General features: G+C 43.9%; 1 protein-coding gene across 1 annotated transcript; it reads right to left on the reverse strand.

Moving 5' to 3' along the window:
- Positions 1 to 16,023: 16,023 nt before the first annotated feature.
- Positions 16,024 to 18,465, reverse strand: LOC123161482 (DIMBOA UDP-glucosyltransferase BX8). Its single transcript, XM_044579312.1, has 2 exons — positions 17,809 to 18,465; positions 16,024 to 17,054 (listed from the first exon to the last, which is right to left on the reverse strand). Exons 1-2 carry the CDS (start codon positions 18,296 to 18,298, stop codon positions 16,171 to 16,173), a joined length of 1,374 nt encoding a protein of 457 aa, XP_044435247.1. The 5' UTR covers positions 18,299 to 18,465; the 3' UTR covers positions 16,024 to 16,170.
- Positions 18,466 to 21,777: the final 3,312 nt, after the last annotated feature.

The raw sequence follows: 21,777 nt of genomic DNA on the forward strand, positions 1-21,777 counted from the left end.
GATAAACATTTTATGATTTTAAAACATAAGTAGATTAGCTAAAAACACCTTTTGGAAAATATAAGAATACTTTTTAAAATGTTTCAAATATATTTGTTATAATATTTTGAGAAAAAATTGAAGACAAAATAAGAAGTGAAAAAAAACTTTATATAACTTACATGCTTACGTGCGTTCACATAGAGGGTGTGTGGTAGATGCATGTGCTCCTTCCCATAAGAGGAAACATTAATAGCAGCTATTTGCTTATCATGTAGATTATTATTAAGAGGTATAGGACATCATGCATGTGCTCCATTCTAAACAAATTATCAGCCTATGATTAACATCTTTCTTTTCACAAGATATTTAATAGCAACTTGTATTACTGGAAAAAGGCTTATAGATTGCCTCAACTTAATAGCGTGCATGGTCTAGAACCCGGCACAACTATTTTGGTGAAGTAGGAGTGGTGGTGACTAAATGTTACACGCCGCTGCTTTGTGCACAGCTGTGGCGGACAATATTTAGGAGCGTCACTCATAAACTGTTTCCAAATTCCTCGCGGGATGAAAAAGAAACAGTGCCAGGCGTTGAGATTGGGCCCGCCACTACTTTAACATGAACTAGTGGCGGGCAAGAAATATGCCCAAAGCACATATGTTCTGCTTGGCCCCATGGTGATTGTGTTAGGCCGTGACTCTGTGAGTGTGTTGTGTGGTTGGAGAGGAAAGCTATGTTTCTTTGTCTCGGAGAGAGATGTTGTCCCTCCAAACTATAAGAGTTAGGGCATCTTCAGTGTAGACCTTCAAAACAGACACCACATCCGTCCATACAATGTGAGGACCAGTTCATGAACACTAATGGGGATGTCAACAAACCGAACAAAATTCGTGCAAACTGGATAATTTTCATATAAATTGATATAAATGAGAGAAAACATGTACATTTCAGATATATTTCAAATAAACTATAGTGGAGTAGGCTATGCTATTCTAACCTAGTGTATCACCGACCGCGGTGGATCCCGTTTCCCACAACATGTCTCCCTATGTCCGGCAGCAAACTCACCAGACCACCCTGAGCCTTGGAGGAATATGCTTCACCGGGAGGGAGAGAGTAGCCTCTACAACCATGAAGCATGAATCAAGGTTGGTTTTGGGGGCGGGGGGGAGGGGGTGCTCACCATGGCCTACGCCCCCGTGAAGCGGGCAAGTCACCAACTGTGTAGGTCGGCGAGCGTAGGCGTTGGCATTTTTGGGACACAAGGGACGACGACCTCCCATGGTCTACCTTTTCATCGGTGTTGGTGGTGGCCGCGGTCATGGCTGACTGAGAGTTGGCGAGATCATAGTCGGTGCCCCAGTCAAATTCCTTCGCCGCCGTGTCGACCTCTGCGAACATGGCTTCTTTCTCCGCTTGCCGATGTGTTGCGGCCATCACTCCCAGCAGATTTGGCGGGAGACGGTGTTGGCCAGCCTGGTGGTGGCGCTAACTCCGGAGAGCTTTCCAGCAAGCCAACCTGTCTCCGGCTGGATCGCGGGGCCACACGTCCAGCTCTAATGCTGGAGATCTCCTTCTTCTGCTCAGCGGAGAGCCCAACCCACCATGCTTTCGAGCTAGAGGCCATGGCGGGTGTGGTGCAAGGAGGAGATGGAGAGCGGAGGTGTGGTGTGGTTCTTGCCCGGCACCTAGCCACATTTAAATAGTGGGCGGATGCGAGGCACCAATCGACGAGGTGTTTAATGGCGGCCGGCACAGGTACGAATGTGTGGCAGTCGGGATATTGGAGTAGATAACGGTGTCATACACTGGAGTGGCTCATCACAGGATGCCGGCAGAGGGCTCGTCCATAGGCCCACGAGGCCCACCACATATCTGGCAGCAGGAGGGAGTCCGGAGGAAGGGAGCAATGTCATTGGACCTTCTTGATCCCCAAGTTGATGATGACGACCACCTAGATCGCATATCCCTTTGTAAAACCCTAGCCTCCATCATATATATATATATATATATATATATATATATATATATATATATATATATATATATATATAACGGGAGGCTAGGGAGCTCTCATATCTATCTACTCTCTCGTACAACAACTCTCGGTAGATTCATACATTCTGTAATCCATCGCTCAAGGCATACCCACCATTAATAACAGACACAAGTAAAATGTAGAGTATTACTCCACCATGTAGGGCTGAACCTAGGTAAATTCCCCGTGTGACCTCCAATCTATGACTACCAGCTACGCTAGGTACCCTACCAAGAAAACTGACGGTTTTGTGCACCATCAGTAGGTTCCTCGGCACACGTGCTGGTTTAATGGAGGTAGGAGGGAAGACGTGTGCCGTTTCAATGGGAAGAGAAAGGCATGCCGACGGGCGTGTAGCAGGCGATGCTCCCGACCGGTGCACCGCTTCAATGCCGACTTTAGTGAATAGTCACGTCCGCTTTGGACCAGCATGGATGCGACACGGACGCTCTGGCGGGGAGTGGCGTGGGTGAGGGAGAGGAGTTTTGGGTGGGCCTGAGTTGTCAGACGCTAGCATGGTAGCGGTTCGGACTCTCGTAAATCCCCCGGTTTGCTTCCGGTTTGCGGGAAAAAGGATGCCCGGACCGGAATGCAGATGAATATCCGATCGTGTTGATGGCAAAGCACGTCCGGATCATGGTCTGAACGGATGTGGGCGATTTCAAGGTCCGCCTTGGAGAAGCCCTTAGTTTTGTTCTTGTACAAATATGCATATGGTTGGTCAAATGCGCTTTCTGGCCTGGATGTACTAGCTAGATTCTCAATATTTTGTTGGGTGGGCAGGAAGACCAGACTTGAAAGTGTTTGGTTCCTTTTTTCGGTAGCGCCTATGCCTCGCTTGTAGTGTGAAGTTGGGCAGCCTCACCCCAGCGAGCGTGAGACTGGGCTGGACGAGCTTGCAGATGGCCACAACCTCATTTTTTCGTTTTTCTCCATGTTTTTTGTTTTTCAATTCCGTTTTTTACTTTGGTTTATACATTCAAATATTATAAATATTTACATTAAAAAAATTTGCCTAAAAAATTAAAAAAATATTAATCTAGCATTTCAAAAATGTTAAATGTTATTAAAGAAATGTTTCTCATGTATATGAAAAGTATAATATGTATGAAAAGAATTCAAGCATGTACTTTAAAATGTTAACCAATCATTTTAAAAATGTTAATCAAGGATTTAAAAATTATACAGTGTATATAAAAAATCCTATATATACGAAAGAATGTATAGAAAATATATAAAATGTGTATGAAAAACAGTTGATCATGTATTTACAAAAATGCCAATCAAGAACTAAAAAAAGTTAATCGAGAATTTGAATGTTTTTAATTAAGCAATTAAAAAAATGTTAAATGTGTATAGTATTATGTTTTCTCACTTATACATAATATTCATACAAAAATATACAATGTGTATGAATATAAATGATCGTGTATTTCAAAATGTTAATCAAGCATTTGAAAATTTTAATCAAGCACTTGAAAAATGTTTAATGTTTATAGAAAAAAGTGTTTATCATGTATACGAGAAATGTGTTACAAAATATACAATATGTATGAAAAAAGTTGGTCATGTATTTAAAAAATGTTAATCAAGATTTGGTAAAATTTTAATCAAGTATTTGATAAATTCTAATCAGGCATCTCTAATATGTTAAAAATGTGTATATGGAAAAAAAATCTCACCTATACGAAAACCAATGAAAACCAACAAAGAAACTAAAAATAAAAGCAAGTAAAACCAATGAAAAATATAAAGGAAAAAACCAGTAAAATCAACAAAAAAACATAGAAAATGGTGAAAAAACAAAGGAAAAATAATACTAAAGTAAAACCAATGAAACCGAGAAAGGAATAAAGAAAACTAGTGGAAAAACAAAGAAAAATAGGAAAAACAGTGAAGAAGAAGAAAAACAAAAAAACTAACGAACGAAACTCAGCGAACGAAACCAACGAACTCGATTGAAACTAGCGAATGAGGAAAAACTATAAAAATGGGCCAGCCCAGTACCTAAATATGGGGGATGAAACCTTCGGCGTGAAGTATGTTAATCTGGCTTTAAGCGAGATATAATGCCAACTCCACCGTGCGACCCTATCTTGTCCGGCCCCGTCCGTTTGGGGCAAAACGGACAAACCAGGCGGCCCAGCACGCGATGGCCCGGACCTATCTTGTCCGTTTGGTGTCCGGGCCGACCCATTTCGAGCGCAAACTTGCGCTTGGTTTGGGTCGTGGCAGACGGCAAACGGATGTGCGCTTGTCCGCGTCGGGGCCGCGTGGCAGGCGGCCACCTACCTTCCATCTACCAACATAAATGCACACGGGCGGGTGGCCCCACCTGTCATCCGGCCATCGAACAGTCGCCGTCCTTCTTAAATGGGACGCGTGGACCGGTCGTCATCCTCACTTCCCCACTCCAGCCCCTCTCTGCCCCTCGAAAGCCGACACGACCAAACCCTAGCCGCTCCCCTTCCTCGAACTCGCCGGCCGGCCGCAGCCATGGGGCTCTGGAACCGCAAGGAGAAGCACGACCGCGAGGCATGAGATCGAGCGCCGCCGCCGCCTTCTCCCCGACGACATGTTCTACGACGACAGGTACGCCCCTGACTCCCGGCTGTGGGACACATGGCTCCAGGACGAGCACGACACGCGCCGCGCGTCGTCCTTCACCGGCACGGTTTCGGGGCCGCGGCGGCCACGTGAAGAGGCGCGCGGGCATACGCAGGAGCGCGGCCTGACGCCCACACCGTCGCCTTCCCCGTCTCCGTCGCCACCTCCACCTCCTCACATGACAGCAGAGGAGGAGGCCGGTCTCATGCAGCGTGTCATGGAGGACTCCATGAACACGCACGACGAGCGGCAATGGGACGGCTTGGAGGAGGCCATGGTACTCTCAGCCATCGGCGACGTCGCCTTCCCGGAGCTGCAGATGGCGGCTGTCACGGAGGAGAGGAGGGAGGACGCGATGGAGGAGGAGCCGCCAGCCGCGTTCCAGGAACTGTTGGGCCAGGGGTGGGGCTGGTCCTGCACTGCTCCGGAGATGGCCACCGATGTGGGCGTGAACTGGTGCGCCACTCCGTCGTGGTCACCGGAGCGGGAGGCCTCGTCATGGGAGGAGGTGGTGCAGGCACCTCCGGCCGTTCAGGCCGCCCCTGTGTACCACGCGCCGCCGCCCCATCTCTGGATGCCGCCGGCCTACATCGACCTCGTCAGCGATGAGGACGACACCGGCGGCCAGTGATGAAGACAGCGAGGGCCATGGCATCGACGGGCGTGGCTGGAGCGCGCGGCGGCGTTTTTTTTATGTTAATTATGGCACTGTATGAACTGCTAAACTAGGCCGTTTTGTGGCCGTGACCCCCCTAACTAAGTTTATATTTATTAAACTGCGCTTATTTATTTATTTAGACATTTTATTTTTGTTATCTTGTTTTTTTAATCATGTCCAACAAGGACGTGATTTGGGGTGCGGCCGCGCGGTGGGCGCACGCACGACCCAACGGACAAGGCCAGACATGGGCGAACCCATCGGCGCCCCAAAGGGACAAAATTCGGTCAAACCGGACGTCCGTTTGGAGTCGTGCGGTGGAGTTGGCCTAACATTTGCCCTTTTTTTAGGCCAATTGTTTGGTTTTTCTTTTTTGAGAGAAAATTGTTTGGTTCCTAGACTGGTCTGGATAGTTTTTAGGTTCAAAAGTTCAGCCAGTGAGCCCATCTATCAAGAACTAAGTTATCAAATTATTGCCCGATAAAAGCTATGTCACGCTTATGACAGGATAGATCCACCGCTTGCCTACCATGTCGTTTTGAGTGGCCCAACCCAATAATGTTGCCTTCTACAATTTGGGGAACCTTCCAAGCATTCTTTGGAAGGTTTCGTCCATTTTTTTTCTTTTATTGCATTTTCTCCACCAGTTTATGGTTTCACCGGGTTTTTTTTTATTTTTCTTTTGTTTTGTTTAAAAAATATTTCTCATTTAATCCTCATATTTTATCTTCTTATTATTGATACATGTTGACATGATTTCATATACTCGATGATCATTGTTAGAGTCCAGAACACCGACGGCATCTCATCTTGGAGTACACACAAAGATATTACCAGATCAATAGCTTCCATGTATGGTTACGGGCTTGTGTTGTAATTAAACTCTGTAATCATCTCATGCTATAAATATATGAGGAGGCTTGCCGAGGCTGGCATTGAGCCACCCGGTATTTTCCCAATTACATGGTATCAGGCCGATCGGTCCTCTCCTACCTCAAACTCGATCGCACACCCTAATCGCCCTCCTCACCGCCGCTACTTCCCTCAGCCTCCACCCTCCCTCTCACCATGAACGCTGACGATCTGAAGAAGCTCGAAGAGGAGCTGAAGAACCGCGAGTCCATCGTACGGGCTCGTGAGGAAGAACTCAAGTGTCTTGACGAGGAAAAAGGAAAAACTGTCCTCATCCCTGCTCCGGCACCCTCGTCTTACGCCGCCTCCATCAAGACGTATGTTCCCATCACTCTGGATCTTTCGGACTCCAACTACGTCAAGTGGCGTGAGCTGTTTCTCGTCGCCCTCGGACGCTACGGCCTCTCCAACCACGTCGTGGGCGACGCCGCCGCCACTCCGTCCGACACTTCGCCTACCTCCGATTGGGGGCGAGACGACTTCACGGTGCTCTCCTGGATATACGGCTCGATCTCCATCGAGCTTTTTGGCATCATCATGGCTCCCGGCTCCACGGCGCGGCAGGTCTGGGACTCCATCGCCAACCTCTTCCATGACAACAAGAAAAGCCGCGCCCTAGCACTTGATGCCGAGTTCCGCAACACACCTCAAGGAGACATGTCCATCCACGACTACTGCGCCAAGCTCAAGTCTCTTGCCGATGCTCTCAGCGACGTCGGCCAGGAAATCACTGACGAGACTCTCGTTCTCACAGTGCTTCGCGGTCTCAACGAACAATTCAGCCATCTTCGGTCTTTTCTTCCGTTCCAAGTGCCGTTCCCTTCGTTCTTGCAGACGCGTTCCGCGCTCGTCCTCGAGGAAACGCAGAAGAAGACGGACGCCAAAAATGCAGCCGCTACGGCGTTATCGGCAAGCGGCAACAGCGTTCTCCCTCAGGCTGGTGGAGAGCGTGCTCCTACTCCTGGACGTAGCGCCGGCTACAGTGGCAACGACTCCCGCACTGCCCACTCCCACCCCATCGTGCCCTACACCAACCCTGGCCGTGGTGGTGGAAGCAGCGGCCGCCGCGGGCGTGGCGGCGGCCGCGGACGCAGTCGCGACAACCCATGGATGTTCAATCCATGGACAGGCCTCCCAACTCATGCGCAACATCAACAGCAGGCTCCCATCATGTCGTCCCAGCCTCGGTGGCGTGCTCCCAACGCCAGTGTTCTGGGCCCCAGACCCAGTCCTGCTCCTGCTTCCTTTCAGGCGTATGCTGCCTACAGCCCCCAGCACACCAACAACAACCCTATGATGCCGTCTCCATCTGTTGGCTATCCAGGAGGCCAGCAACAGCCGCAGCTTGATCCAGCACTCCTCAATGCACTACAGAACATGCATCTCCCCGGACATCAAGAGTGGTACATGGATTCTGGAGCATCCTCTCACATGGCATCTGATCACGGTATACTTTCCTCCTCCCGACCCTCCTCTGCTCACACCGTCACCGTTGGTAATGGTGCATCTCTTCCGATCTCACACATTGGCTCACACACACTACCTTCTCTTTCTAAACCATTATATCTTAACAATATTCTTGTTGTTCCGCACATCATAAAAAATCTTCTTTCTGTTCGAAAACTTACCACCGATAATTTTGTTTCAATCGAATTTGACCCTTGGGGTTTTTCTGTGAAGGCACTTCCTACCAGGATCGAGATTCTTCGATGCAATAGTCCTGGCCCACTCTACTCCGTCTGCCGCCCCACACCACCCGAAGCACACGTCATCACCACCACCCTCGACCTTTGGCATCGGTGACTTGGACATCCCGGTCACCACACTATGAAGCGTCTTCAGAGTTCTCAACTTATCTCCTACAATAAAGTCGTGCCGCCCCTTTGTCATGCTTGTCAACTTGGGCGACATGTTAGATTACCGTTTTACTCTTCGGTTTCATCCACTAGCAAACCTTTTGCTTTATTACATTGTGATCTTTGGACCTCTCCAATTCCTAGTACGTCCGGATTTGTCTATTATTTTATTATAGTTGATGATTTTACTCATTATTTTTGGATGTTCCCGCTACGCAAGAAATCGGACGTGTATGCTACCCTTCTTGCTTTTCATGCCTACGCCCACACACAATTCGATTTATCTATTTTAGCCTTCCAATGTGATAATGGACGGGAATTCGATAACACTAAAATAGATACATTCTGTGCCACCCAAGGTATCCTTCTTCGCTTCTCATGTCCATACACTTCCCAACAAAACGGCAAGGCCGAACGAGCCATTCGAACCACCAACAATGTCATTCGTACTTTGTTAGTTCAAGCCTCTCTTCCTCCATCCTTTTGGGCTGAAGCACTACACACTGCCACCTTCCTCATAAACATACGGCCAACCTCTTCCACCAAGTTTCTCACACCATATGAAACTCTTCTTGGCTCACCACCTTCATACGACTCTCTTCGTGTCTTCGGTTGTCTTTGTTATCCCAACACTACATCTACCTCTCCCAACAAACTATCCCCTCGCTCTACCAAATGTATATTTCTTGGCTACCCAACACGTCACAAAGGCTATCGTTGTCTTGATCTAACCACAAGGCGAATCATTATATCTCGCCATGTTGTTTTTGACGAGTCCTCCTTTCCCTATGCACCACTGCCATCTCCTTCCCCACCACGGTGCACTGAAATTTTTGATCCACCAGAACCTGTACGTGTGCTCGCTCCCACCTCTATGCATGCCCCTGTTATGCATGCACCCACTATGCATGCACCCCGCAGCCTCCCATCCACACCCCCCCCCCCGTTCCAACCAGCCTTCTACACAACCTGCTGCTAGTCCACCCGCTAACACTCCCTCCTATTCCTCCTCTCCCAACGGGTCACAGCCAAGACCACCTCCGGTAGCCTCCCCAGTTCCCGTACCACCACAGCCCACGTCCATCATCCATCGCACACGATCTACAACTGGCCGACTTCCTCCACCCATCGACCGGCTTAATCTATCAGCCATTGCCTCTTCCCCTATCCCACACAACTATCTCACGGCATTGCGTGATATTAACTGGCGTCAAGCAATGCAAGAAGAGTTCGATGCTCTCCTCCTAAACCAAACATGGACACTTGTCCCTGCTCCTGCTGGTGCAAATATTGTGAGCGGAAAGTGGATCTTTCGCCACAAATATCATGCTGATGGCTCTTTTGCTCGTCACAAAGCTCGTTGGGTCGTTCGTGGTTTTTCTCAACAACCCGGCGTGGATTTTGATGAAACCTTCAGTCCAGTTGTCAAACCAGCAACCATTGGCATTGTACTCTCCCTTGCTATATCTCAATCTTGGCCCATTCACCAACTAGATGTAAAAAATGCTTTTCTTCATGGTCATCTCGATGAAGTTGTCTATAGTCAGCAACCCTCCGGTTTTGTTGATCCTCATCAGCCCACTCATGTATGTCGCCTACATAAATCTCTATATGGTCTCAAACAAGCTCCTCGTGCATGGTTTCAGCGTTTTGCCGCGTTTGCTCGCACTATTGGGTTCACTGAATCCAAATCCGATGCCTCTCTTTTTATCTTTCACCATGGCACCAATCTCGCATATCTTCTTCTTTATGTCGATGACATCATTCTTACAGCGTCCAGCTCGTCTACTCTAGCTACTATCACCAACGCAATGACACGCGAATTTGCTATGAAGGATCTCGGCCCCCTACATCACTTCCTTGGCATCTCTGTCACACATACATCCACTGGAATTCATCTCTCTCAACGTCAATACATTCTTGACATCTTGTCTCGTGCTGGCATGCACGATTGTCATCCAGTCACCACCCCTATTGACACCAAAGCAAAGCTCTCTTCCACCTCCGGGTCCTCTGTTGCTGATCCTTCTTTGTATCGTAGCTTAGCTGGCGCTCTCCAATATGCTACCCTCACTCGCCCTGACATTGCTTACGCGGTCCAACAAGCATGTCTCCATATGCACGATCCACGCGATCCACATCTTTATCTCATCAAACGTATTCTTCGATATCTCAAAGGCACCCTCGATCATGGTCTTTCTTTGCATCGTACTTCTTCACACTCTCTTATTGCCTACTCCGATGCCGACTGGGCTGGATGCCCGGATACACGACGCTCTACATCCGGATTCTGCATGTATCTTGGGGACAATCTCATTTCATGGTCAGCACGACGACAGACCACTATCTCACGCTCCAGTGCGGAAGCAGAATATAGGGCAGTTGCCACGGCCGTCTCAGAGTCATGTTGGGTACGGCAGCTCTTACAGGAACTTCGACGACCGATATCAAGTGCCACCATTGTCTATTGTGACAACCTCAGTGCTGTATACTTGTCCGCTAACCCTGTTCAGCATCGTCGGACCAAACATATTGAACTGGATATTCACTTCGTTCGGGAGAAGGTCGCACTTGGCAACGTTCGCGTGTTACATGTGCCCTCCTCCTCTCAGTTTGCAGACATCTTCACAAAGGGCTTACCTACTGCTCTCTTTCAAGAGTTTCGCTCCAGTCTTCAGGTCGAGTCATCTCCCAGTTCAGACTGTGGGGGCGTGTTAGAGTCCAGGACACCGACGGCATCTCATCTTGGAGTACACACAAAGATATTACCAGATCAATAGCTTCCATGTATGGTTACGGGCTTGTGTTGTAATTAAACTCTGTAATCATCTCATGCTATAAATATATGAGGAGGCTTGCCGAGGCTGGCATTGAGCCGCCCGGTATTTTCCCAATTACAATCATTTTTTAAAGATAGGTTAAACATTTCCCAAACACATGTCACTCATTTTTCATTCAATAGTTTTCTAGATACATGTTAAATATTTCTCAGATGTAAGTTCACATTTTTTTTAAATACACGGCGCAAGTTTGTGAAATACATGGTGAATCCTTTTTAGCATAAACATTGATTCTTTCAAATACATGTTGAGCATCTTTCTTAAAATACATGGTGAATATTTTTAAAATACATGATGATCATTTTCTAAACACATGATGAACATTTAAATACATGATGAATGTTTTTCGAATAGATGATGAAACATTATGTAATACATGGTAATTTTTTTAATATACTATGAACTTCTTTATAATACACGATAAACATTTTTAATAAATACATTAATACTTTTCATAAAATGCATGATGAACACTTCTATAAATAGGTGAACACAATTTTTAAGTACAATATAAACATTTTATGTTTGTCAAACGTAAGATGATTAGCTAGAAACCTTTTTTTGGAAAATATAGGAACACTTTTCTAAAATGTGTCAAATAATTTGTTTATAATATTTCGACAGAAAAATTTAAGACAAAATCAAAAGTGAATAAACTGTAGATAACTTACATGCTTACGTGCGTTCACATTGAGGGTGTGTGGTAGATGCATGTGCTCCGTCCCACAAGATGAAACATTAATAGCTGCTACTTGCTTATCAAGGAAACTATTATTAAGAGGTAGTCCAATCCGGCCTCCCCCTTTCCTTTTACCGGAAGGGGGAAAAGGGAAGGGAGGGAGGAGGAAGGAAAAGGGGGTTGAACCCCCTCCTCCTTCTCGTATTCGGCCTCCTTCCTTAGGGGGGGGGGGCACCCCTTGTGGGCTGGTGTGCTCTCCTCCTATGGCCCATAAGGCCCATTATTCCCACGGGGGGTTCCGGTAACCCCCCCCCCCCCCCCCCCCCCCCCCCCCCGGTACTCTGATACGTATCCGGTACACTCCGGAACACTTCCAGTGTCCGAATACTATTATCCTATATATCAATCTTTACCTCTAAACCATTTCAAGACTCCTCGTCATGTCTGTTATCTCATCCGGGACTCCGAACAACATTCGGTCATCAAATCACATAACTCATATAATACAAAATCGTCATCGAACGTTAAGCGTGCGGACCCTACGGGTTCAAGAACTATGTAGACATGACTGAGAGACATCTCTGTTCAATAACCAATAGCGGAACCTGGATGCTCATATTGGCTCCCACATATTCTACGAATATCTTTATCGGTCGAACCGTTATGACAACATACATTTATTCCCATTGTCATCGGTATGTTACTTTCCCGAGATTCGATCGTCGGTATCTTCATACCTAGTTCAATCTCGTTACCGGCAAGTCTCTTTACTCGTTCCGTAATGCATCGTCCTGCGACTAACTCGTTAGTTACTTTGCTTGCAAGTCTTCTTATGACGTGCATTACCGAGAGGGCCCAAAGATACCTTTCCGATACTCAGAGTGACAAATCCTAATCTCGATCTATGCCAACCCAACCAACACCTTCGGAGATCCCTGTAGAGCATCTTTATAATCACCCAGTTATGTTGTGACGTTTGATAGCACATAAGGCATTCCTCCGGTATCCGGGAGTTGCATAATCTCATAGTCGGAGGAATATGTATTTGACATGAAGAAAGTAGTAGCAATAAAACTGAACGATCATAATGCTAAGCTAACGAATGGGTCTTGTCCATCACATCATTCTCCCAATGATATGATCCCGTTCATCAAATGACAACACATGTCTATGGCTAACCATCTTTGATTAACGAGCTAGTCAAGTAGAGGCATACTAGGGACACGGTGTTTTGTTTATGTATCCACACATGTATCAAGTTTCCGGTTAATACAATTCTCACATGAATAATAAACATTTATTATGAATAAGGAAATATAAAATAAAAACTTTATTATTGCATGTAGGGCATATTTCCTTCACATACAGATGTATGTAGACATATTTTAGAGTGTAGATTCACTCATTTTGCTCCATATGTAGTCTCTTGTTGGAATATCTAAAAAGACTTACATTTGGGAACAGAGGGAGTATATAATAGTGGATTTGCTTTGCGAGAAATGATTTTTTCTATGGAAACAATGAATTAGAGGCATTGGTATTCGCCTTCAAGAAAAAAATATATCACATTAGTGTAGTTTTCTAAGCAAAAGTCAATTAGTGACAATAGCGGCATCAATATAACCCATTAAGAAGAAAGAAAAACAAAAAATGCCAAATTTTGAACACGTTTTGCACAGAAATTGTGCTTTTTTAAAATCTGCAATAATAAGCATATAATATTGAAATTTAGCATTGGTAATACCCTTAAAAGGACGGAAATGAGATAAAACTATAATTAAATTTTCTAAGGAAAAATAAATTAGTGGCATTGGCATTACCCTTTAAGGAGAAAGGAAAAAAGAATAAGCGATAACATACGCACCAAATATTTAAAAAATGTGCTTTAAAAAATATGCAAGAATAAATATATAATAGTGGAATTTCCACGAAAAATGAATCCTAAGAAGGAATGAATTAGTGTCATTGGTTTACCTTGATGAAAAAAGAGAATTAAATAATAATTTAAAATTCAAAATATGCAACAATGATTTAGTAGCAATAGTATTACCATTTAAACAAGAGGGATAACGAAAATAGTTAGAAAAAACTTGCACACAACTTCACTCTAAAATTTTACCTTTTGTAAACATGCAAACAATAACCATATAATAGTCAAATTTTCACACATATTACATACTATTCATGTTTATACATTACATTCACCCAACATTCCAAAAATACGCACAAAAGGAAAATAAAAAAAACAACTAACAAAGAAATACAAAAACAAGAAACAAAAATACATACAAACAGAAAAACAAAAAAGGAAAAAAAGGGAAAGCCAGGAGGGATGGATTGCACAGTTAATGGGCTTTGGCCCAATACAAAATCGGTTGACCCAAATATGGGGTCAATGAAAACAAACAAGCCAAGCCCAACAATAAGCACAGACCAGAAAAGAAAACACACCACGAATCTCAAAGCAAAAATCAATGGCCAAGAAATCGACTGACCCAAATTGAAAATTCACGCAACTTACCATAGCTAAAGTGCCTAGATTACGGAAATTGAAACCACCTTTTGAAGGGACTGGAGTGGTGTTGTGGTTTTGTATTTGGATCATGCATTTGGTTCTGGTAGCAATTGCCTACACACCGAAGATTCTCATGATCTGGTTGCTAGGGAAGGCATCGCTCATTGTTACTCCGGGTGCAAGTTTCTCTTCCTATTGTTTTCTTAAATAGCTTGTAGAAATATTTATTTTCCTATTTTTCCAGAAAAACAAAGGATTTTATTTAATTGCTAATGTTACATTTATATAATATATTATTTCTTACTACTAGCTATTGATAGAAGCACAACCAAGAATTTTAGAATCTTGCATTGATGATTGAGGAAGAGCCGCACTGGCAACTTTAGCATCACTTGACTCCTGTCCCATTGCATTTCATGGGTCCATGATGTATAACTACACGCACCAACCAGTTCACTGAAAAGCTCAAGCTGATGAGAAAAGATGGGCTATGCATTTATACTTCAATACACCCCTTCAAGTGTGGTAGTTCCTAAACGGCGCCCTCAGCGCCCGTTTACAGCCATTTCGCAATCGGACGCATACCCCTCAAGCGACTTGGGCTCGGCCCGTCTACCCCTTTTTTCCAGCTTTATTCCGCTGGAAAAGCTACACAGGTGACATGGATTTGAACCCGCGACGTCTTTACACATTCTAAGCCGCAGTAACCAACCCGCCATAGACTTCAGATGTGATTACTGGCATCTTCTTCGTTCTTTTGCTCGTTGCTCCTTTTTTCATTTTTCTTCTTTCTCTTGTTCCTTTTTTTCTGAGAGGTTTAGTTAGGTTTTTATTTATTTGTTTTTCCTCTTTCGGTAAATGCGTGAACTATTTTTCAAAATCGGTGAACTCTTTTTGAAAAACGATGAACTGTTTTCAAATTTGATGAACTTTTTTTGTATTCAAATTTGATGAACTTTTTTCAAATTCAATGAACTTTTTTGAATTTGACGATTTTTTCTCAAACTCGATGAAATTTTCTCAAATTTGATGAACTTATTTCAAATTCGGTGAACTTGTTTTCAAACTCGATGACCTTTTTAAAATTCAATGATTTTTTTCAAACTCGATGAGCTTTTTTTCAAAGTCGATGAACTACTTTCAAATTTGATGAACTTTTTTCAATTCCGATGATTTTTTTTTTCAAACTCGATGAACTACTTTCAAATTCGATGACTATTTTCAAATTTGTGAAGTTTTTTCAATTTCAATGAATTCTTTTTTCTAATTCGACTTCAAGATATTTTTTCAAAATGGTTCGTGAACATTATTCAGACTCGATGGACGTTTTCTCAAATTGATGAACTTTTCACAAATTAGTGTACTTTTTTCATTTTCATGAATTCTTTGAAGTCATGCTTTTTTTCTGAATACATGTACTTTTTTGTGTTCGTGCTTTTTATTTCAATACACGATCTTTTTTCGAAATCTTTGAACTTTCAGCCTTTTGTTTACATTAATAAAAACACATTTTCCAAAAATGTTTTCAAATAATTCAAGAATCAAAGCGCTACAGTAAACAGTGTAACGTGCAATAAATTGCGCGGCTATGGTGCCTTAAAAAGTTCGCCCTGTAATTAATCGCTAGTGCCAGGTTGCTGTGGTGGTTAGCTATCCTTGTACGTTACAAACACCGAGCGAGTTCCATCCTCCAGTTCTCAACTTTTTGAGTTAATTTTTGCGTGCTGCCCGCGAGCGAACGAAGTATTGCTGGGCCCGGTAGCAGCACCAGGAGCTCCTTTTAGGTGTTGCTCGCTCAGACCTAAACATAGATCAAAAGTGGGCTGCAATTGTTTAATTTTAAGTTGTGTCATCTAGGTCTCGATTCAAGACCTCTTAGCTCTGTTACTATGCAGAACTGCAGGCACCAAACAGTTCACCTAAAAACTCAATCTGATGGAAAAATATGGGCTATACATTTATACTTCAACACATGAGTTAGAGATGTTTCTTCCGTTGGAACGCACGGACATGTTTGCTAGCCATAGTCTGAGTAATTAAGTGCTTCTACACTGAAATCCACTAACAATAGTTAAGTGCTAGCTTAAACACTGAAATCCACTAAACGTTGCAAAGCAACATCAGATGTCCCACCTTCATCAGTACGCTTTCTCATCACATGCCTCAGATCTTTCATTCTTTCTCTGACCTCTTCACCTTTCTTTCCTTCCATCAGTCTTGTGATGGCCGCCTGGACGTCCCCTCTCTTCAGCTGGTTCTCCACCTCCACCCTAACCCCCACCTTCCACACATCACACACATACCTGCTAGTGCCCATCTGATCGCTGGCCAACGGTCTGCATATCATCGGCACGCCTTCCGATATGCTCTCCGTCGTCGAGTTCCAGCCGCAGTGCGCGAGAAACGCGACCACAGACGGATGCTTCAGCACCTCCTGCTGCGGAGCCCAACTGACTATCCTGCCTCTGCTACCTATCTTCTCTTGCAGCTCTTCGGGGAGCGCGCTGAACTCGCAGCCGTGCACCAGCCCCGGCCGGACCACCCACAGGAACGGGCGCTGGCTGTCGGCCAGGCCCCAGGCCATCTCCAAGAACTCATCTGTGTCGATGCCCACCAGGCTCCCAAAGCTCACGTAGAGCACAGAGTTTGGCCGTTGTGTATCCAGCCAGTCCAAACAGCTGCGATCTTCTGTCAGTAGGCTGCTCTGAACGGATGAAGACGACGTCATCATGTGCAGAGGGCCGACGGCGAACACCGGGAGGGTGATCTCGCTGCGGATTCTCTCGATCTCCATGCCCTCGATGTCTTCAGACGTGTTGATTATTAGGCCGGAGGATTGCCGCACGCCGGCGACAATGTGGGCGAGGAGATCAGCGTACGCGAGGTGTCGAGCCATGTCCATCACGCAATCCAAGTCTCGTACAACGAAGGGGGGAAGCTCCTCAACTGTGGTGTTGAAATTCGACTCTGTGGACAGATAGAGATGAGGACAATCATTGAGTATATATATCACAGACCAATTTGATCACGGACTAGTCACACACGTGCGGGCATGGATACACACACGCGCTACGCAATTGATCTTGTTACGTGTTGCATTCTGTCCCCGTCAACGTGTTGCAATGGCATGCACCTATCGCCTTGGTTTTTCGACCAATAAATACGTGCACTAGATCCATTGATCAAAGCTGGATCCGACAAACCGCACATGACTAGTTGGCGATCGGGTGGGTACAGTTTCTGAACCCAAAACCTTATCTTCGACCATCCGCTTCATATATCCTGAGTTGTTTTCTTTATATATGTCATGTTGTATTTTTCTTTTTCAACTTTAAAATGCAAGTGCAGTTTTTTAGACGGATAAAATGCAAGTACTTGTAGTACTAGCTAGTAGATGCCTAGATCTAAGTTTTTCCATCGAGTACCATGTTACTACTCCCTCCGTCCCAACAATTTTGTATTAGATTTGTCTAGATATGGATGTATCTGACACTAAAACGTAACTAGATACATCTGTATTTAGACAAATACATATAAGACAAGAATTTTGGGACGGATGAAGTACTATTGTGCTAATGATAGTTCAGATGTAGCCACGCTGTGATGTAGATACACTGCGGGTATCAATCGGTTATAATTTTCTCTTGTTCGACAAACTGAAAAATAAACTAGACCATCAAACTCCAAACAAAGAACACAACAATGGCGATTTGGTATTTACCTTGGACGGGCAAATAGCCCTTGTGGGATAGGCTTGGGTACGCCAGGTACACCAGGAACCTGGCGGCGCTGCTGGTCATGAGGGCCAGAGCGGCCACGCCCAGCTCCCTGGCCACGGAGAGCGGCGCGAACCAGTCCACGTCGGCGACCACGAAGGCGACGCGGCCGTCCTCCTCCTCCTTTCTAAGGGCGCCGGCCAGGTAGTCCCCGAACGGCGCCGCGCAGTTCTTGTTCAGCGCGAAGACGAACGACGCGATGTCCTCGGACGCGGCGAGCTCCGGAGATATGCCGTCTGGGATGGTGACCAGGCGGTAGTCTGCCGGGAGCTTCCGGCGGTCCGGCGCGCGGGTCTCCGGGTGGAGGATGGTGACCGCGAGGCCGCGGGAGTGCAGCGCGGCGGCGAGGCGCAGCATGGGGTTGATGTGGCCTTGGTAGGGCAGCGGTAGGAGGAGCACGCGGCGGCGGCCGCGGTTGGTGCTGCTTGGCGCCATGGTGACTGTGTAGGTCCGTGAGTGCGTTGTGTGGATGCAGGGGAGATGTTTCTGTCTGGGAGTGAGATGCTGTCCCCTCCGACCTGCAAGAGCTGCATATGCCTGGTCGAATGCGCTTTCTGGCCTGGACGTACTAGATTCTCAATAATTTTTTGCGTGGTCACGAAGACCAGGCGGAAAAGTGTATGGTTCTTTTTTTGGGCGCCCCTATCTCTCGTTTTTCTTTGAGTGGTATCTCTCGCTTATAGGCAGACGTTGGGCAGCCTCGCCACAGCCAGGGCGAGACTGGGCCGGCGCAGCGTGCAGAAGGCCACAACCACTTTTTTCTTTTTTCTTTCTTTATTTGTTTGTTTTGTATTTTGCTTTCTTTTCTTTACCTTTGGTTATACTTTCAAATATTATAAATACTCCCTCTGTTTGGAGATACTTGTCAGAGAAATGGATTTTCATTTCTCCCACAAGTATTTCCGGACGGAAGGAGTATATACATTACGAAAAACACTTTCCATAAAATATTTGAACTCTATTAATCTAGCTTTTGGAAAATAGTAAATGTGTATAGAAGAAATGTTTCCCATGTATATGAAAATATACAATGTGTATGAAAAAGTTGATCATGTATCCAAAAAATGTTTATTAATCATATTCAAAATGTTAATAAAGCATTTGAAACATGGTAAAGATGTATAGATTTTTTTCTCGTGTATACTGAAAATGTATAAAAATATATACAATGTGTATGAATTTTTTTCATGAATTGAAAAATGTAATGTCATTAAAAAATTGTTAATCAAGTACTCCTTCCATCCCAAAATAAGTGTCTCAACTTTGTACTAACTTTAGTACAAAGTTGTACTAAGCTCGAGACACTTATTTTGATGCGGAGGGAGTATTTGATTTTTTTTAATCAGGCATTGGGAAAATGTTAAATGTGTATAGAGTTTGATTTCTTATGTATACAAAATATGTATATAAAAACAATACAATGTGTATGAAAATGTTGATCATGTATTTCAAAATGGTAATCAAGCATTTGAATTTTTTCTAAATGTGTATAGGAAAAATGTTGATCATGTATACAAAGAATATACTAACTATATGAAAAAACTCGTTCATGTATTTAAAAATGGTAATCAAGCATTTGTAAAATGTTAATCAAGTATTTGACAAATGATAATCAAGTTGTTGAAATATGTTAAAACGTGTATAGAAGAAACATTTCTCATGTATACGAAAACTAATGAAACCCAGTACAAATGAGAAAAAAAATCCTAGAAAACAGTGAAAAACTAAGGAAAAAAGAAGTGAAATTGAGACATAAACAAAGAAAACCAGTGGAAAATCAAAGAAAAATAGAAAAACCAGAGAAGAAACGGAAAAAGGATAAAGAAAAAACGCATAAGAGCTAACAAAACCAACAAACTCGATCGAAACTACTCCCCCCCCCCTTGCAAAATATAGTGCTTCCTCGGTTTCTGTGCTTCAACTTTGACCATGAATTTAACCAACGAGACCGGCTGCGGCGGGAGCAAAAATTATACCAGTGAATTCGTATTCAAAAGAAGTTTTCAATTATATAATTTTTGCTGCTGCCGCAGTCGGTCTCGTTGGTTAAATTTTTGGTCAAAGATGAACCTCGGGAAGCGTGGGCGCACTATATTTTGTAACGAGGGAGTAGAGAATACCGAACGAGGAAAAAATTTATGAATATGGGCCAGCCCAGTACCTACATGTGGGGGGGGGGGGGGGGTGAAACATTCAGCGAGGCGTATGTTAGTCTTGCTATAAGCGAGATATAACATTTTGCCCCATGTTATAGGATAAGTGTTAGGTTTTTGTTTTTTGAGAGAAAAGTGTTTAGTTCCTAACTGGTCTGCATACTTATTAGGTTTAAAGTTTCAGCCCATGAGCCCATCCATCAAGAACTAAGTCATCTGATTATTGTGCGATAAAGCGGAGTTACTCCTACGATAAAATGTTAGGTATGTTATTCGACAAGAGTCGCAATAAGGCGAAGCGTCAGCTTCGTGCTAGTGTCATGTTTATCCTCATTTTTTTGTAAACTTGGCATCAAGAGGTATATGCACGAGTGTATTGCTTCTCAGCTGGGAGTTGTAAAACGTTTATGCATTACTCCCTCCGTTCCTAAATATAAGTCTTTTTAGAGATTTCACTATGGACTACATAAAGAGCAAAATGAGTGAATCTACACTCTAAAATATGTCTATATACATCTGTACGTAGTTTGTTGTGGAATCTCTAAAAAGACTTATATTTAGCAATGGAGGGAGGAGAGTAATGTAAAATTTCTTGTGGGCCATTAACAAAGTAAGAATTGCATTGAGATTGTTTAGATAATATGTGTCGTCCAAATCTTCAGTATTTATACCTATTATTTATTTATTAAAAATGCCTTTTGTTCTCGGTATTTTATTTATTTTTATGTTGTGATGTGGGCCTTTGCCAGGGAGCTTTTTTAATCGCAAAAAACATGTATCCATCAATCACCCTAATTCAAACTCATACACTTGAAACCCAAACATGAACCAACAAGAGTCCATTAGAGCAACGATTCCGCTCTTATACACACATTTTTTGAAAAGTAACGGAGATAATCACAAACTATAAGAAAACACAATACTTCAAAACATTGCAAACAGGTGTACACAAATTATGTCACACCACTAACAATTATAAGTGCCAAAATAGACGGGTGCAGCAACACACTCCATCAATGGTCTAGTTGACCGGGTGATTGCCTCCCATGGGCAGATGAACCGCATGCGCACACACACGGACACCGACATGCGTACCCCTTGGTTACTTTTGAGTCTATGAAGATTTGACCAATAGTAATTAGGAAAGATCCAGTGTTACTTATCCCTGATTAATTTATGAGTGTTTATGTAAATATATTTCTTGATGAAACTAATGATAAGTATTATAAATACTCATACATTTCTTTTTCAATAAGCTTAGTCAATGTTTACAAAGCTTAACTACAACACATATGAATATTATTTGGAGGCATTCTGAAACGCCTCCAAACGCCAGCGTACATGTTTGAGGGCATTCAGATTTATGCTAGAACTGGTCTAGAAGGGAAAGACCTTCTAAGGAGGGAGTAATAATTTCACTATATTTTAAGCTTAGCTTTGATCAAATTCTATATGCACTATAATTTGACAAGGAGGGAGTAATAATCTCACTAAGTACACAAATAAATTCAATACGCTACCCATACGCCCGGCACTCTAACACTAGCTATCAAGTGAGGAAGTGAGCTTAAGATAGCCTTTTTGATTAAACACATAAAACACGTAGATCATTTTCCAAATTTCTTTGACGGGCTCGACACGGTCAAACACGTAGATTTCCTATTTATGTTATTAAGACACTATTACACATTTCTGTAGAATGGCAGCTTGCCTGCTTCTTTTTTCACTTGAACACTATTATCCAAGCATTTGACCACCTAA

This window comes from Triticum aestivum, chromosome 7B (genome assembly GCF_018294505.1).
Source record: "Triticum aestivum cultivar Chinese Spring chromosome 7B, IWGSC CS RefSeq v2.1, whole genome shotgun sequence".
In the NCBI taxonomy this organism is placed as follows: domain Eukaryota; kingdom Viridiplantae; phylum Streptophyta; class Magnoliopsida; order Poales; family Poaceae; genus Triticum; species Triticum aestivum.

What these genes read in the sequence shown, in the direction of transcription:
- LOC123161482 (XM_044579312.1), bottom strand. Translation starts at nt 18,298, where the DNA reads ATGGCGCCAAGCAGCACCAACCGCGGCCGCCGCCGCGTGCTCCTCCTA. An exon ending in GGGCTATTTGCCCGTCCAAG is followed by an intron (nt 17,055 to 17,808) that starts GTAAATACCAAA and finishes ATCTGTCCACAG; the next exon opens with AGTCGAATTTCAACACCACA.